This window comes from Camelus dromedarius, chromosome 14 (assembly GCF_036321535.1).
Source record: "Camelus dromedarius isolate mCamDro1 chromosome 14, mCamDro1.pat, whole genome shotgun sequence".
NCBI lineage: Eukaryota > Metazoa > Chordata > Mammalia > Artiodactyla > Camelidae > Camelus > Camelus dromedarius.
Genome location: NC_087449.1, coordinates 57,338,701 through 57,356,576, shown reverse-complemented (window position 1 = coordinate 57,356,576; position 17,876 = coordinate 57,338,701). Strand labels below are relative to the sequence as shown.

The window sequence follows — 17,876 nt, the reverse complement described above, 5'->3', positions numbered from 1 at the left end:
CAGAAAAATCCTCAGCCAGGCGCCCCACCCCGCCCCTCAGAGAGGCAAAAATCAGGCTCCTATCATTGCCAGATGTGGGCATTTCTGCCTTGGGCTGTCATCAAGACAGCCAGATTGGGCAATGGCTTTTGGCAAAGGATTCCATGTGGGAGGGAGGGCACAATCCCTCGCCAGGGAGAGAGGGGGGCATCCAGAAGGCAGATATCAATCAGGAAGAGTCAGTGGGATGAGCTGTCAAAACCTGTGATTTAGCAAAGAGGGGGCAAATGACACAGAGGGAGACACCATTACAAGAGATGGAGATGCAGAGAGAAGCAGAGACATATAAAGAGACTGAAAAAAAAGTGATGTGCACACAGGCCAGCAGCAGACAAAGAGATCCACACAGATTCATTCTCTCGTTTATTCATTCAACAAACACTAAGTGCCCAATAGATGTCAGGCTCTGGTCTAGGCACTGGGGAGACAAGGCTGAAAACGACACATCCTCTCCTCCTGGAGCTTACATTCTAGCACTGGGAGACAGACGAGAAGGAAACACATGAGCAAGATCAGTTTGGAGAGGGCTGGGGACGTAAAAGACATGAAACAGGATGATAAGATAATGAGTGATCAGCATGGGGTGCCGGTTAGCCAGGTTTTTAGAGAGAGCCTGTGTGAGAACGTGAGCTGGCAGTCTGTCAAGCACTGGAAGAACGTGCATAGAACAGGAGGCACAATAATGGTGACATGTATGGAAAACAGAGAGGTGTTCAGTGTGGCCGAAATATAGAGCAAACATGAGATGAACAGGTAGGCAGGAGTCAGGCCATAGAGGGCTTCATAAGCCCTGCTGCAATTTATGGGGGGAAACTATTGCTTAAGCAAAGGAATAACCAGAATGATCACACTGCCTGCTCGCAGTAGAATGGACCATGGGGAGATCAAAGTAGAGGAAAGGGGCCAGTAAGAGGCTGTTGCAAAGGTCCAGGCAAGAGATGCTATATAGTCTTGAACTTGAGTTACTGCAGTGGGGACAGAGAGAAGAGGACAAGTTCAGGATACCTTAGCTGCAGAACCTGCAGTCTCGGCTGAAGGAGCAGATGTGTGGGGTGAGGAAAAGACAGGAGTCAAGGGCAAGTCCCAGGTCTTTAGTGTGAACACCTGGGCAGGTGATGATGTCATCCATTGAACTGGAGGAGGGACCCGCATAGACAGAAACGGAAAAACAAAGAGAGACACGTACACGCAGGGACCATCAGATAAAGAGACAGAGACAGTCGGGGTGGAGAGATTGGGCGGCAGAGTGAGGACAGAGGAAATGAGATTTGGTGCTGAGTGACCGGGAGACTCAAGGACAGTTCAAGCAGCCACGTGGCAGGGCCAGCTAAGAGAACACATGAGAAGACAGAGGACCATGGTGCTTCCTCCCTTTAATGTTTCCTGAGCCCATGTTTGTGCCAGGCTCTATGTTAAGCCCTGGAGGTGCAAGAGACTCAAGCACGACCGGCCTTCAAGCAGCGCACGAGCTAGAGGGGAGACAGAGGTGTGGGCAAAAGCTGGCAGTGAGAGAAGCGCCTGGGACCCCACGGCAAACAACAGCGGCAAGAGCAACGATGGCTGCGGTTTAGACACAATTACTCTGCTGGCCAGCGGGCCTCACAAGCATTACGTTTGGTCCATACAACTTGGTGACGTAGGTACTCTGGTCCTCACCCCAGGGATGAGGAAACTAGATAATTAAGCCCACCGGGAAGATGGGGGCAGGTTTTCCAAAGAGGTAAAATCTGAAGAATGAGTAGGAAGTTATCAGTGGGGAGAGAATCAGTAAACTAGGGAAACCCCAAGTTCACGGCTAAGATGAGCCGGAGAGTGGCTTATGCACTGGGTGTGAAAGGGAAAGAAATCAGTATCCAACACAAGGTCTGCGTGGGTGCCAGCGCCTTCCCATTTGTGTGCCGGCTCAGTGCATCCCCAGAACCGCCTGAGAAGTGGATATTATTTGCCCCATTTTACAAATAAGAAACCAACCCAGAGGAGAGGCTTGCCCAAGAGCACACAGCTGGACGGTGAAAGAGCTGGGATCCAAACCCAGTTCTTTCTGCCTCCAAAGTCCACGTTGCTGCTGCAGCCTGTGAATGCCTCGCCGAGGAGCCAGGTACAGCCAGCCTAGAAGTCTTTCACACAGAGGATGAGTGGGATCCTGACAAAACATGGCGAGTCATGGGGGACCAGCCCCCAGCAGTAGCTCTGGACCCCGTGAATGCCCAAGTGAGAATCTTCCTTTCTTCTCCAGACAGAAATCATCCGGAAACGTCTCCACAAGGACATCCCCCACCATTCCGTCATCATGCTCAACTTCTGTCCTGACCTCCAGTCAGTCCAGCCGAACTTGAGAAAGACCCATGGGGAGTTTATCTTTCTCATCGACAGGAGTGGCAGCATGAATGGGACCAACATCCACAAGGTCAAGGTACCTCTAAGAGGACCCCTTGCCCCAGGATCTAGGGCTTCAGGGTAACCAGCTTCTCAGCACTTTCTGTTCCAAGCATACCTGAACCACCACCTTAAATGACTCTCCATGGCTTAGAGAAATGACAAACAACATTTTTTATATCAATTTAAACAAAGATCCCCCAAACTCACTTGCTCCCAGAATAAACCCCTGAAGTGATATGAGCAGAGGTTAACTGTTGCCTGTTTATAAGGGATGAAGTCATCAGTAGCTTCCCTTGGTGTTCTGCACACCTTTGTTGCACGCCTGATCTGGCTAAAACCCCTCACTAGGTACTAAACGGAGAGGGATACAGAGAAGAGAGGAAGGATGCTAACATTTGCCGAGGGCCTGCTATGGGTCAGACACTGTGCAGCCACTTAATGCACAGCTTGGTGTTTAATCCAGACAGTAATCCTATGAGTTCAGTCCTGTTGTCACTATTTTCCAAATGGGAAAACTCATCCTGAGAGTTTCAGCAATACATCCAAGGTCACACAGCTAGTGTGGTCTAAAATTAAACCCATATCTGTCTGATTGTTTCTACCACATGACATCAAACAGTCACTGGACACGACCTCTGCCATCAAGGAATGTGTGGAATCCAGTAGAAATGATTTGGCTCATCCTTTCTTTTTTTTTTCTTTCAAATTCCTAATATGTGCAAAACCCTGTGCTTGGCCATCTGGAAGTAAAACAGGTTGTAAACATAGTTCCTGCCCTCAAGGAGCCCACCGTCAAGTGAGGGGGGCAGCCCTTTCAGCCAAGCATGCCTGGGAGCATGGTCTTGATGCTATGGAGAGTTCTGAAGGAGTGTAGAAGAAAGAGTGATAAAACCTTCCCCCACACATCCAGAAGCTTTCCTTCTCCCTTGGGAGATTATTTGCCTCAATAATGGCATTATCCAACCCTCCCTTTTATTTTTAGTTATGCAGATGTCCATCTCTTCCTCTGGAATTATACACTCTTTAAGGGAAAGGACCAGATCTTTCTATCTTTCCCCATGGGGCCTAGCTCTGTGTTTATGCATAAAAAGCCCCCAGTCGCTGTTTATTGAACTGGATAGAGGATTGTAGTTCAAGAGAATGAGGCATGAGGGAACAAGGAGGGAGAGGGCTGGCTCTGCTGTCACCTGAAATTTTATCTCTCCCCCTAGCTTGTCCCTGGAGCAAACTTGTTTCCAGGGCAACAGGATCAGCAAGGAGGGAAGGAGTTAGGTGGGATCTGTGATGCTAGCTGTCTCCTCGGCCTTGCTGTGCTAGGTTTGGTCTTGAAGTATGACAGAGTAGTCACATATGAGACCCGAGTTCCTCTTTGATGCCTCCTGACACTGGGATGCAGGACTGGGACTTTTCCCCACCCCTGCCCACTACCGACGGCGAGCATAGGAATGAGGAGCTGTCCAGGTGCTGGAGTGCTGACGCACACTCCAAGCCATTGTGATCATGTGTATTCCATTCCATATCCTTACCGATTTGTAAGACATCTCTTCAGTTACTCTAAGGTATCACGAGACCATAAACCTAAAATATCTCTTAGAGAGCATTTAATCCATTTCCCCTACCAATTTCCAGATAAGGAATCTGAGTCCCCAAGAGGCTAAGTGTTCTTCCCCACATCACAGAGCTTGTGCAAGAACATAAGCCTTCTGTATCCTGATTCAGTGCTCATTTCCCTTACATTGCTGATAGGGATTTAAGCCTACTTTTCCACTGAGAAAAGCTCTCCTCTCTTATTTGCATTCCTGCTGCATGTCTCTGTGGGAAGAGCAATGCCTGGGTCACAGGATCGATTCTGCCACTGACTCGCTATGTGGCTTTGGACAAGTTGATTGTCAACTCTGGGCTTCATTTATCCTTCCTGTAAAGTGAGAAGGAAGGATTAATTCAGGGAGGGCAAACATATGTCACACATCCCTCTGTTCCCCTTCCCCGAGCCCAGACAGACATCAATAATTGATCACGACAGTATTTTTCATGCTGGCCTGGGCTCAGTCTCTATATCTTTCTCATTGTGGTGCTCCAGGAAGTTACTATCAGTTAAGTGGAGTTGGTTTATGAGTGGAATTCCAGTTCCTGAACTGAAGACCTTTCCAACCTCTTCATTCCAGAATTGTCTGACAATAACTTTTTCTGGCTCATGTCTGAGCCCCTTTCCCCTTGGAGTCTCTCTTGCTCTCTTTTCCAGTTCAGCTCACTGAGCGCAAGGTCATTCCTTCACAAGTGGTTTTGCATTGTCACAATCCATTCTGATAAACATGCTCCTTTTAGAGAAAGTCACAGAAATTACTCAGGCCATGTACCTCTTTGCCCACTGACAATGAGGCCATTGCAGGGGCAGGTGTTCCTTGAGTCATTAGGTTGAAGTTTTAGGAAAAACTAGGCTTAGGGAGGTAGGAGAGAACAGAAATCCAAACAGCCATGCCAAAGGGGAAAGTTCAGCCAATTTAATTTCCTGCAGCTGGTCTAATTCTTTAGCTGCCACTTGCTGCCAGAAACATGGCTTTAAAATTTCTAATAGGTGTGAGCAGAGACAATCTGTATGGATCAGCAGAGTCTCCCACATTAGTGGCTAATGAAAAAATAAAGATATTGACTTCTTTTGTAGAAAAACAAAATGTACCGACACAAGCAAAACAGAGAGATGGACAGGACATTAATGTTAATGTTTACAGAGAGGTCTGGGAGAGGGGCTGCTGGTCTGTGGAACCTAGAACACCATACTGTGTAAAAGTTGCCAGGATCTACTTGCAGCTGTTTCCTTCTAGATTTGGGGGTATCACAGTTCGTTCCCCTGAAGCTACGCTGAGATCCCTAGGTGCCACCAATAAACTATATGGGGACGAGGGAGAGCTGCTCATTCTTGAGCTCCGTACCAAGGCAGAGCCAACGTGGATAAAGATCTTGGAGCTATGTGAAAGCATCAGTCCTATTCTTAGCTTTTATGATCCAGTGCAATTCCTTAACCCTTTGAGCCTCAGTTTTCTTATCTGTAAAATAGAGGTATTGATATTAATATGTATCTCATTGGGTTGGTAATAATAACCACTTACTGAATGCTGACCACGTGCCAGGCTGGGACTCAGGGGAGTGACATAACTAGCCCAAGGTCAAGTTAGTAATGGTAAAGGTGAGACTGAAACCCAGATATGTTTAACTTCAAAGGGTATCTTCTGAACCACTGTGCTGTAATACATGTTATAGAGATCAAATTAAAGATAATTAATAAAAAGTGCTTAGTACCGTGTTTGGTACATAGTAATTGCTTGATATTTATCATTGCATTGTATCATCATCAACATCATCATTTTCCTTCTTGTCACCCCCGCCACCTTCCCTCTGTGTCATTATTTTTTTTAATATACCTTTATCAAGGTCTCCTGGTGTTGCATAGTTAAATAGGTTAAGACTCTCTGACGGTCACAGACTTTGGAGGCAGAGTGACACATGTCTGAGTCGTGGCTCCACTCTTTACTATCTGGATGCTCACCACAAATCACTCCACCTCTCTATTCCTCAATTTTCTCTCAAATAAAATGGGGATAACATTATGCCTGCCTCAAAGGGTTATTATGAAGACCGTATGAGGTAATACATGTAAAGTACATGCAGGGCATTCAACAATATGAGCCAAAGAGACTATTCCTAAGAGATGTGAGCCTAGTTAATGTTAGTGAGGGTGATTCTGATGCACAAGGCCCTGGATGAGAGCTAGAAACCTGCTCCATCAGCAGTGTGACCTGGAGCAAGTCACATGCCCCGCTTAGATGTCAAGTTTGCTTTGGCGGAAGGGAGCAGGCAGGCCCTGCTCTCCTTAACTCTCAGGCTCTGAAGACGGGTTGCCAGAGAATGGAACTGGCAAGCCATAATAGAATAGCCTTGAGAAATCAGTCTTGCTACACAGATGAGGAGTTTTATGATGATGGCTTTTGTCCAGGCTCTGGTCGACATCAGCAAATTTCTTGATCTGGGGGAGAAAGCAATGTTGGGTGCAGACAAGGGGTGAAAGGTCCACTTGGAGGCTGCTTCTGTGCTGGTAGGAGACCACTGCTGTGTGGCAGGCAAGATGATGGCTCCTTCCTGAATCCTGAAAATGCCTTTCTTGCTTGTCAGGATGCCATGCTGGTGGCTCTTAAGAGCCTCATGCCAGCCTGCCTCTTCAATGTCATTGGGTTTGGATCCACGTTTAAGACCCTCTTCCCTTCCAGTCAGACCTACAGTGAGGTAAGGAGGGGACATGGCTGGGACCAAGAGGTGTTGGGTGGTGAGGAGTAGACGGAAGAAAGGAAAAGGAAAGAGGAGGGAGCCCTGAGGTCTGCCCGTATAGAACCTGTCCACCCATATAGAACCTAAATGATGCTGGGAGCAGAGAACCAAAGGGAGGCGACCTCCATGTAGGCAGTCTTCTGACCTTTCTCCTCCTTGAAATAAAGAACATTGGGCAGGGGGTAGCAGGCAAATTGTGTGTACAGCAAGAGGTACAGGGAAAGGGTAGGGAGAGGATATGCCTTAGATCTCCCACTCACTGAAGCCTCTGTCTCATGAGAACAATAGATTCATGTAAGGACGAGTGAAAGGAGTGAATGGTAAGGAGCAGAGCAATGAATTAAGGGGTAGAGGAGTGCGTAGGTGAGTAAGTGGGTTAAGAGTGGTGCTCACATGGCTTAAGGTACAGTTTGGAAAAAGAGGACAGTGGCCCCAGCAGCATGTTCAAAATTGGAGCATCTTATCCTGGTCTAGGAATAGGAATAGAGGAAGGAAGGGAGGGAGGGAGGGAGGAAGGAAGTAGGGAGGGAGAGAGGGAAGAAAGGAAGGAGGGAGGGAGGGAGATAGGGAGGGGAGGAGGGAGGGAGATAGGGAGGGGAGGAGGGAGGGAGGAAAGAAGGACAGAGGGGGCACTTTTCAATTAAAATAACTTCTTTATGGATTTTTAATACAGAAATAATATATATTGATTGTCCCACAATTGTTAAATCCAGATAATCAAGATGAAAAATTTGAAAATCTCCCGTGATTACATCAGTCAGGAAAAAAAATAGAAAAACCACAGTTAAGAGCTTAGTATAAATCCCTCCTTGTTCTATGCATTTACACACATTTTCAGTAAAGATAGGATTAGCCCTTCCACACTTTCTGTAACCTATTTTTCTAACACAACAGCCTATCATGAGCATATGTCCATGCCAGTAAGTATTAATCTGCAGCATAATTTTAATAGCTGCCTAGTATTTCACTACACAGATAGTTTGTGACTTATTTAACTAAACCCCTAGAATTGGGTATTTAAGTTGTCCCCATTTTTTTCTATTTAGTCATCTTTGCAGCAAAGACTTTGCATTCATCCTTAACGATTCCCTTGGGATAAATTCCTAGTTTTGCTGGTTCAAAAGTACATATGCATTTTAAGACTTTTGACATATGCCATTACTCCAAGTCTAGATGTTTGAAGAGCATCTTCCTGAGCCAAGAGCAGGAGAACATTTGGTGTCCAGTGAGAATCTGTCCTTGCTACAGTGACATCCATCCAGTGCCAATAATCCTTGGCCAGTTGGGTCCACGGTGTTGGCCCAGGAGGGAGGAAATCTGAAGCTCAGATTGAGGAAATGTTTTCCCCAAAGCATTGTAGGAATTTAGTGCCACAGTCAGGCCAGGACTCAAGTCTCATGATTTCTAGTCTAGAGTTCTTTCTACCACACCTCCTACCTCCCTCATCTGAAAAGGAAATCTCATTTGTGTTGAGTAGTTAGGGTTTGATGTGCTACCTTTTCCAGGGCTGTTTCTATTCTTAAAAAGGAACAAAGAAAGGACAACAGGAAGTTAATACACCATGAATGGTGGCATTTAGGGCACTGGTAGGTGGTGCCATTGGACAGAATCAAGCCAAAAAAAATGGCCACCTATTCTTCTTGTGCATGGGGCAGAGATTGGGAACATGAGTCAACTCCATTGAAGATGAATTAAGATCTGGAGAAACAAAGGACTCATCCTCCAGGGGGCTTTTGTTCTCTGCACCATATAATGACCCTGGGGACAACCTCCCTGCCCATGGCCCTTCTCTGCAGGAGACCTTGGCCATGGCCTGTGAAAACATCCAGAGAATGCGAGCTGACATGGGTGGCACCAACATCCTCTCCCCACTCAAGTGGATCATTCGGCAGCCAGTGCTCCAAGGCCACCCTAGGCTGCTCTTCCTGATCACTGATGGGGCCGTCAACAATACAGGGAAGGTGCTGGAGCTGGTGCGAAACCATGCCTTCTCCACCAGGTGGGCACACACTGAAGGTCTGGGGCTTGGTTATTCTGGGATGGGGGTGCGCAAGAACTGGGGCAATGTGGAAAATGCCAGAAGCAGAGGAGAGAACCCACAATTTCTACTGTGCTTTGCTTCCACAGTGGTCTGGCTGACCTCAGAGTTGGCCTTTTTCCACTCAAGAGTTCAGAGGGGATAAGATGCCCACACCTCTGCATACATGTCCCAAAGAGCAGCCCAGGCAGAGGATGTCCTTCCTGCCGCTCTGACTTGGCGCTGGGATGGGAGTTTATGAGCTGTCTGTGAATGTGAGCACTCACAGAGGGCCCTCTTCCGTCTCCCTCACCCTCTGAGACGGCTCTGCTGGATCGTGATCTGTCCCTTTTCCCATCAGGGGACAAAAATGGCAGAGAGAATGGGAAGCAGCAGCCTGTCCCCTCCCCTTCCCCCAGGTGCTATAGCTTTGGAATCGGACCCAACGTCTGCCACAGACTGGTGAAAGGGCTGGCAACCGTGTCCAAGGGCAGTGCTGAGTTCCTGGTGGAGGGGGAGCGGCTGCAACCCAAGGTAGGCGGAAGGGCCTTGGTCTCTCCTGGTGCTGGAAACTCAGAGGCCCGGACTGGTCATAGTCAATGGTGGAGAAGGGATTTCACCCCAAGTCTTAGCTCCACGAAGCCACACTGCAAGCCAGTGAGGATCAGAGGTAGAGGCCACAGAGGCAGTTCTTGGAGCTAGTACAGGACACCAGATCCCCTGGTCTCCAGCCACTGGATCATACGGTCCATCCACTGGCTGGGCAGAACTGGAGATCCTGAAGGAGTCACTGCCTCTATGGACGTGAGTTATGTTTGGGGTCCTTTCTGGCCATGTCCCTGATAAGGACAAATGATGGCTCAGAAGAATCTAAAAGGCCCAGAAATCAAGGTAATTGTAGTCTTCCTTCCATTTCCTGCATCACTGGCACAAATAATCCAGCCTTTAGGAAGTCCCTGTGTCAGCCTAGATCCTCCAGGAACAAGAGACAGAGATGAGGTTAAGACTGCAAGAGGTTTATTGAGGGATAAACTCTATGAAAGGGAAAAAAGGAAGAAACAGGAAGGGAAAAACTCTTCAATCCATGTGCAGATGCACCACTTATAAAAGGAAAGGACGGAAGCAGGATTGGGCAGGGAGAGCCTCAGACTGCAATGCAGGTCTGGCAAGGACTCAACCAACTCAACAGGGATCTCTGGAGCAAGGATTGCCCACTAGGTAGTCTATGTTGGGTGGAAAGATCAAGCACTGCCTGGTATCCCTGTTACACTTACTTGTTCTCTGGGGACTTCCAGGGAGAGGTGTGGTTTTGGTTTGAAAGCTGAGGCATTGCATGTGGAGACTGTCACCTAATTGCATTCCTTGCAGCAAAAAAGCACAGTCTTTTTCAAAGGGAGATTTGAGAGGACCCCTCTATTGCTGCCACAATCCCCAAATCATTTTTCTCCAGCTTTGTAGTACATTTGAGGAAATCGTCCTAGGCGATGCTAAACCACTGTCTAGATGCTAAACCAGCTGTCATTTACTGAACACCTATCATGAGGCAGAGACTTCAAATTCAGGATCCCAGATAATCCTCCCAACTGTATTGAGAGTTGAGAATTATGAGCCCGCTTTAACAGAAGGGAAGACTGTGGCCCAGGAAGGCAAGTTGACTTGCTCAAGAACACTGCTTAGTCCATGTTTTGACACAGGCTTTCTGTGTGCCCCGGGCTAATCACAGCTCTACTTTGAGCCTTGGATTTTCTCATTTATAAATTGCTAAGCTTAGAGAAGGTGACAGCAAAGATCTGCTCCAACTCTGACATTTTAGGAGTCTAAGAAGCTCAGAGGCATGTTCACCGCTGAGCAAGCCACCCCAGGGTCCACTGTCATTTATTGCATGTTCACATCGCCTCATGCTCATACCCACGTGGTCTTCATGCTCCTCATCTGTACATATCCCTGCTCGCATATCTCCTCAACCTGCGTTCTGACCCTACCCAACAGATGGTCAAATCCCTGAAGAAGGCCATGGCCCCAGTCCTGAGTGATGTGACTGTGGAGTGGGTCTTCCCTGAGACCACCGAGGTCCTGATCTCACCTGTCAGCACCAGCTCTCTCTTCCCCGGAGAACGGCTAGTGGGGTATGGCATTGTATGTGATGCCTCCTTATATGTCTCCAATCCCAGAACTGTAAGTATTTTAGAAATTCCGAGGATCAGTGGGGGTCCAGAACCCTGCCCGCAAATCCATTCTTAGCTGGAAAGAATATTCATGGCAGCTGGGAACTAATTGGATCTGAGTTTACTGTTGTGCGGTATAGCTGTCAGGCCATGAACATTTGGTCATGGTAACACCATCTGGGTAAATGCTACCATCTCAATATGTGGTTCTCAAGATCCCCTGGAGCAGAAGAACTTGGGGAACATGTTTGAAATGCAGAACCCTAGCTCCAGTCCAGGTCTACTGAACAAAAAAATCTCTGAGGATAAGGCTTAGGAACCTGCATTTTACCTATTCTCCTCAAAGTGATTTTGATGAACAATTCAGTTCAGAACAACTGCACTCAGCTTTCTTTCTCCATATATTCTAGTCAGCTCGTATCTCCTTAGATGAATTTGTGCCTTATTTATTTATGAGGATAATTCTCTTGTATGTGGTGGCAAAGGTGGCATAAAAGTGAAGAACTTCTCGGAAGGAGGTGGAATTCATGCTAAAATGTAGAAGATTACCTGAGAAGCTATTTCCTCACCTGTCTTCCCTCTTTAGTGAGTCTCTCCACTTCCCCTTAAAGGATCTGTCATCTGGTTTTGTTTTTAAGCAGGAGCTACAAACTCAATGCCTAGAGGGATTGGACAGGGATGAAATGAATGAAATGGACTTGTAAAAATGAAAGGAGATAGCCAATGTCATGAGGGACAGCCGTTATCATTGAGTTCGTAGAGAGGAAATGAGGAGTGGTAAGGAATATAGCAAACTGGATAGCACACACCTTGTCTAAAATGGTCAGCCCCTACTCAGCTCTAACAAATTGTGGCCAGGCAGGAATGCGGGCCCTGTGATAAATGTGTTTCCAGTCTTTCAAGAGAAGTTAGAATTTTATTTGAAATTTCCAGATTTTAGAATGCTATGGAATCTAGTAAGAACCACGGTCAGTAATAGTCAATGTGTTTTGGAGAGTAGAGTGTTCAACTGCAGGGAGAAAATGATAAACAAAATGCTGGTCAAGTCTCTGCACAGTCTAGGCTCTTCTTGGAGGTCTGGGAGATAGCAGATCATCAACTAGCTACTACTAGCAAGGACTATCAAATCCATTCTCCTTTCCTTGCCCACGAGACTGGCAGTGCTTTCTCCTGCTACTAGCAGAGCTGCTGGGTAAAGGGTGTAAACATGACTTCCCCTCCTGGAGGGCAATCTAGAAATAACTAATGAAATTAGACATACATAACTTATCAACCCAGAAAAGCCTTCTAAGAATCAAACACATAGAAATAAAAGTGATGTAATAGATTTACATCCAAGGATTTATTTAGCATTCTTTTATGGTGGCAAAAAAACAAATGGCCACAAAGTGAATGCTAAACAACACTTAAGGGTCATAGAATATCGTACAGCTAAATGTTTAAAAGAATAGTTGATATGCAAGATTTCCAAAATGTTTTAAGCATGAAATTCAAGCTACTGATAAATGTAAGTTATATGGTCCAGTTTTTGTAAAACAAAATGACCCCAAAAAGCCCTTTTTTTTTTATATGTTTATATTATGGAGAATGGAATAAAAGGAACAGGCGATTCATGTTGTTAATCTTGGCTACCTATTTGGAAGCACCAGTAGCATTTAGAATTTCATTTTTTAATTTAGTAAAGAATGTAATTAAAAATATAAACAACATAAGTAATACGAAAAAAACCACTTCCATTCACCATCCCTTAAACAGAAGTCTGCCTAAACTGCCCAAACAAGCAAAAAACTCTCCTATTATTCTGGTTCTTTAAGGGTGGGACCTCCACCATCCCCCCCCCACACCCCTCCCGGCCCTTTGGATGTCCTTCCTGGCATCAAGCCTCACTCCAAGCCCTCTTTTACATCCTTCCCTCCAGGACAAGAGAAGACGATACAGCATGCTGCACTCTCAGGAGTCCGGCAGCTCTGTCTTCTACCACTCACAGGATGAGGGCCCCAGCCCAGATAGTGGAGACTGTGCCAAGAGCGTGGGGGCACCCTTCAAAGGGGTGCCAGCCAAAGATGCCCAGCCATCCAGCGGAGACGCTACCACCAATCCTGGTTAGTCTGCTGCTCTTTGTGCTTCACTCCCTTCTCCAGGGAGGTTATGATTGCTACATTTACTGAACATTTACTATGTGCTAGGCACTTTATACAATTTCATTGAATTGTTAGCAGCTGTGGCGGCGGGTACTATTATACCAAATTTACAGATGAGGAAACTGAGACTCAGAGAATTTCATCAACTTGGCTAAACTCATGGAACTTGAAAGAGGTACAGTACAGAGAAAGAGTCTAGTCCTGTCTTCCTCCAAAGCCTGTTTATGATATTAGTTTCAGAGGGTATGTATGTGCAGTGCAGGAAGCAAGGATGACTCCAACATGGCACCTGTCCTTCAGAAGCTCTCCATCTAGTGAGAAAGACACAATCGGCCCTAACTCTGATAGAAAGCAGAGTGACAGCGGCCACAGGAAAGTTTAACAAACTGTGGGGATCCCAGGAAAAGGCACATCTGGCAGAGGATATTAACCAAACATAACGAGGGCACTAGTTCTTAGAAGCAGAAATGGAGAGGAGAGTCCAGGCAACAGAAACTGCCTGAGTAAAGATGTGGAGGTGTGACACCCAGAAGACACATACACAACTGGTATGTTTGGAGTACATAGTACCTTGAAAAGGAAGCAGAAAGGAGAGTAGCTGGGTAGACAAATTAGTGCTGGATGAGGCAAGGCTTTGAATTCCAGGTGAGGTGAGGCACCTGCACATATTTCAGCAGGCAAGCAGTGAAAAACTCAAGAAGTTTCCAAAGAAAGGGATATTCAAGCCCCTTTTTCTTTCCCCAGTATTCTTCCTCCCTGATGGCTCCCCGTCACCCCTTCTGCCCAGGTCTATACCTCTCCCAGCGACGGCGAGCATATAGCACCAACCAGATCACCAACCACAAGCCCTCCCCAAGGGCCCCCATTGCCAGCGACCCCACAATGGCTGCCAGGAGATACCCACTGCGGAAAGCCAAGCTGCAAGACCTCACCAACCAGACCAGCCTGGATGGTCCATGGTGGCAGACTGATTTGCAGGTACCCAAGCAGGGCATGTTGGAGTTGAGGGAGGCCATGGGTGGGGGAGAGCTATGTCTCCTGTTTCAACCACAAGGATGGAGCTTGACCACAACTTACACTGAAGTGAGTCACTTCTTCCTTCTTTTTCTGGACCTTCATCTGCCTGACCTCCAGTGATACCTTCCTAATAGTGATACCCTTTGGTCAATGACATCACCCATTCTCAGCTCATAAAACTTCCCAGTTGGCAAGAAGCACCTCCATCTCATTTGATTTTATAGCACCTCTTGGAAAGGAGGGAATGTGGGGGCTGGCCACCCCCACTCTGTACAGATGTGGAAATTGAGGATCAGAGAGGTAAAGTGACTTAACCAGGGTCACACAGTCAATCAGGGGTTTGCAACCCAGGAACTTCTGCCTGCAAAACTCTTGCTTTCCCCACTGCATCACCTTCTGCAACTTCTTCAACTCCCAAGGGGTGTACATTCACCCAGGGCAAAGATCATCTCAAAGTTAGAGCCACAGTAGGACCAGTCATCCAATGACCAGCTTTACCAGAGTTTTTCAGACCCTACACTATTGACATGGTAATTCTTTGTTGTGGGGGCTTCCCTGTGTGTTGTGGAATGTTGGGCAGCTTCCCTGGCCTCTATCCACCGGATGCCAGTAACACTACCATCCCCAGTCAGGACAATCAAAAATGTCTGTAGACACTACCAAATGTTCCCGGGGGAAGGAGGCAAAATCACCAGGTTAAGAAATAGTGTCCTAAATCAAATTGGTGTTTGCTATGAACTGTATGCCTTATCCCATTTTCTTAAGAATGGGCTTTATGTAGCTTTGTCACTGTGTGTCTATGATTGCATAAAAGCAGCCTTCCACCCTCCCACTCTGACCTATAAACCACATCCCTCCCCACCTTCACATACACATAAGTCCTCTATGATCCCCAAGGGTGGAGATAACCCCCACCTTGTCCCTGAAGACTCTTCTCTGTGCTTAACATGGGACCACTCGATGTGGTTAGAAGACACTGACCCTGGAGCCAGGCAGACTCTGCTCCCCTAGCATGTTGCTTAACCTCTCTGAGCCCCAATTTCTTCATCTATGAAACTGGGGAGAATAGCTTATCAGATGATTGAGCTAACAGCCATCAGCAGATGGTTACTGGGAGATAACGGCAGTTAGAGGGCTCTTGCGGGCATCAGCTAAGAGATGAAGTGCCTAGTGCAGCACCTGGCACACAGTCAGTGTCCTTTAAATGCAGCTCTACTTGGTGCGAGCTCTAGGCAGTTGGGCTTCTCTTCTCTCCTGCTTGCTTCTGACCCAACTTTGCTCATCTCTCCAACCCCTGCTTGCCTTCTTCCCCAATCTGATGCTCCCTGACACACTTATATGAATGAACACGCATGCATATGCACACACATGTACACACTCCCTGCAGCCTGTGGTTGGGTGAAGGGGGCTCAGTATTAGACTAATCTGTTGCTATGAAAACTGTAGCAGCTTCTGTTTCTCAATGTGGTGGTGATGGTGGGGCAGGGGTGAAGGGAACCCAGTCTCTAATGGGGTAGGGCAGCCTTGGCTGGGTACCAGTTCCCACTGAGACCAACCTAAGAGAGACCAGTCCCTTTTGTCTCCCACACCCTTGTACCATTCCTAGGACTGCAAGCCCAGAGGAAACAGGAAGGAGGGCCCCAGCCCCTGCCCCAAGGAGCCCCCATCTAATGGGGAGGTATAGTCCTCTTCCCAGTAAATACTTGAGATGAAAAAGATCCTATTATGATCTCTTCTCTCCTGCTTGCTTCTAACCCAGCTCTGCTCATCTCTCCCCAATCCCTGCCTGGCTTCTTCCCCAGTATGATGCTCCCCAACACACTTGTGTGAATGCACAAGGTTGATAATTATAACCAAACACAAAAAAAGTTTTTAACTTTTGGCAAAAAAAAAAAAAAGTGGATTTAGAATATTACTCCTGGTATGTGATTCTCCATGATTTTCCATGGTTTTCTGTGGTTTGGACTTTATCCATGGTTTGGGATTATTTGTGTTGATGTTTCTCATCGGTAGTGAATGGTAGGTTATGTGTCCTTGGGTACTAAGGGGGCAGTCCCCCCAGGAGCTCAGGGGAGCTGGGGTACCCAGGGAAGAGCAATGCCTTGGGGTGGAGGGCAGGGCCCAGCCACCAGGAGCTCAGCCTCCTCCCCTTTCTCTTGCATTCTTAGCCCTTGCTGAACAATGGCCAGGACCTGGGTCAGGGCCTCAGACTCCGGGGTCCAGGGGCCCGCAGGCCCTCTCTGCTGCCCCAAGGCTGCCAGCCCTTCCTGCCCTCAGGCCAGGAGACCCAGGCCTGGAGCCCAATGAAAGAGCTGGATCTTGGGTCCAGCTTGAAGCCTGCCTCAGATAGCCGCAGCCCTGGGGACCTGGGTAAGTGGCCACAGGCTCCAAAACCTGACTGGGGACAGGAAGGAATCCTAGGCTGTAACCCAGCTTCAGATGACAGGCTGGAGGGCAGACGCCTGTCCCTGGGGAGCAGCTCAGGGGTGGGGGCGGTCTGCTACGGCCCATGGCTCCCAGAGGACCTCACCAACCCTTCCTTCTCAATCAACGTGGCCCTTGGGCTGCCTGTGAGGCTCCCAGATGTCCTCCCTGCAGAGTGTCCCCACCCCACCCTATCTGGCCCCCTCAGATACCAGCTTCCTGGGAAGTGGGTCTGCCTCACTCCTGGGGACAAGCCCATGCCACGCCTGCTCTCCGAAGGAAAGAGTCATGTGTTCCCTGGGGGTGGGGGACTGTACTTGCTTCGCGGTGTCTGTGTCCTGGGGAAGGATGATGTCCCCTGGGGTTGGGCCCTCTGTCCTGAAGCTCAGATCACAGTCGCTCGTCCCTCCACCCATAGAGCCGTCCCATCATCCCTCCGCCTTCGAGACGGAGACGTCCTCGGACTGGGAGCCCCTGGCTGAGTCCGAGGAGCGGGCCAGTCCCAGCAGGCCTGCCACCCCAGGCCCTGTGCTGGGCAAGGCCGTGGTCAAGGGCCTGCGCGACAGTCAGCGTTTGCAGTGGGAGGTGAGCTTCGAGCTGAGGCCTCCGGGGCCCGAGAGGGGCGGCGCGCGCGAGGCCGACCTGTGGAGCGAGACCTTCCACCACCTGGCGGCCCGCGCCATCATCCGCGACTTTGAGCAGCTGGCGGAGCGAGAGGACGAGATCGAGCAAGGTGAGCGCCGAGCCATGGGCCCGCCCCCTTCTCACAGCCCCGCCCCCAAGCCCCACCCCTTCTCCGCCCCCAAGGACTTCGTGGCTCCACCTCCCCGGGCTTCAACCCTGTTTCTCCCTACAGCCCTGCCACCGCCCAATGCTCCACCTGCCGTCCCCCATCTCTGCCTCCCGTGCTTCTCTTGACCCCCAACTGCCCCCCAACACACACACACACACACACACACACACACACACAGAGCCCAGGGCTCCACCCCCTGCTTGATCTGCCCCCATCCCCCTACCTCCAGGAGCCCCACTCCTCCCAGCCCTGGGCTGCTCCACCCACCCTGTGATCTGTCTTCCTCACTCCTCACTCCTTCCCCTCTGCTCCAGGTCCCTCACTCCTCCCTTTCCAGGGCTGTAGGGCTTCAGGGACAGAACTTTGAGGACCGCCCTATTCCACCTGCCTTGCTCCTCTGGGACCACATCTGCCTTCCCACAAAACCCCCTAGATCTAATCTGTCCTCTCAGTCACCCATCAACACCATTTACTGAGTGCAGATTAGCTGGGGGCCAGACTCTCGGCTCACCAGTGCAGGGGCCACCACCATCCCTGTCCTTACTTGTGAGTGCTTGACATGAACTAGCAAGGAAGCCAGC

The 17,876-nt window shown here is 48.6% G+C and overlaps 1 protein-coding gene across 1 annotated transcript in view; it reads left to right on the top strand.

The window, feature by feature from the left end:
* The window catches only part of VWA5B1 (von Willebrand factor A domain containing 5B1), a 54,470-nt gene that overhangs the window by 27,310 nt on the left and 9,284 nt on the right, over positions 1-17,876 (top strand). Inside the window, exons 8-16 of the mRNA XM_031464244.2 lie at positions 2,276-2,452; positions 6,586-6,696; positions 8,535-8,737; positions 9,175-9,289; positions 10,745-10,930; positions 12,839-13,022; positions 13,849-14,039; positions 16,247-16,448; positions 16,921-17,235. Coding sequence (XP_031320104.2) covers positions 2,276-2,452; positions 6,586-6,696; positions 8,535-8,737; positions 9,175-9,289; positions 10,745-10,930; positions 12,839-13,022; positions 13,849-14,039; positions 16,247-16,448; positions 16,921-17,235 — 1,684 coding nt within the window. The remainder of the gene's footprint in view (positions 1-2,275; positions 2,453-6,585; positions 6,697-8,534; positions 8,738-9,174; positions 9,290-10,744; positions 10,931-12,838; positions 13,023-13,848; positions 14,040-16,246; positions 16,449-16,920; positions 17,236-17,876) is intronic.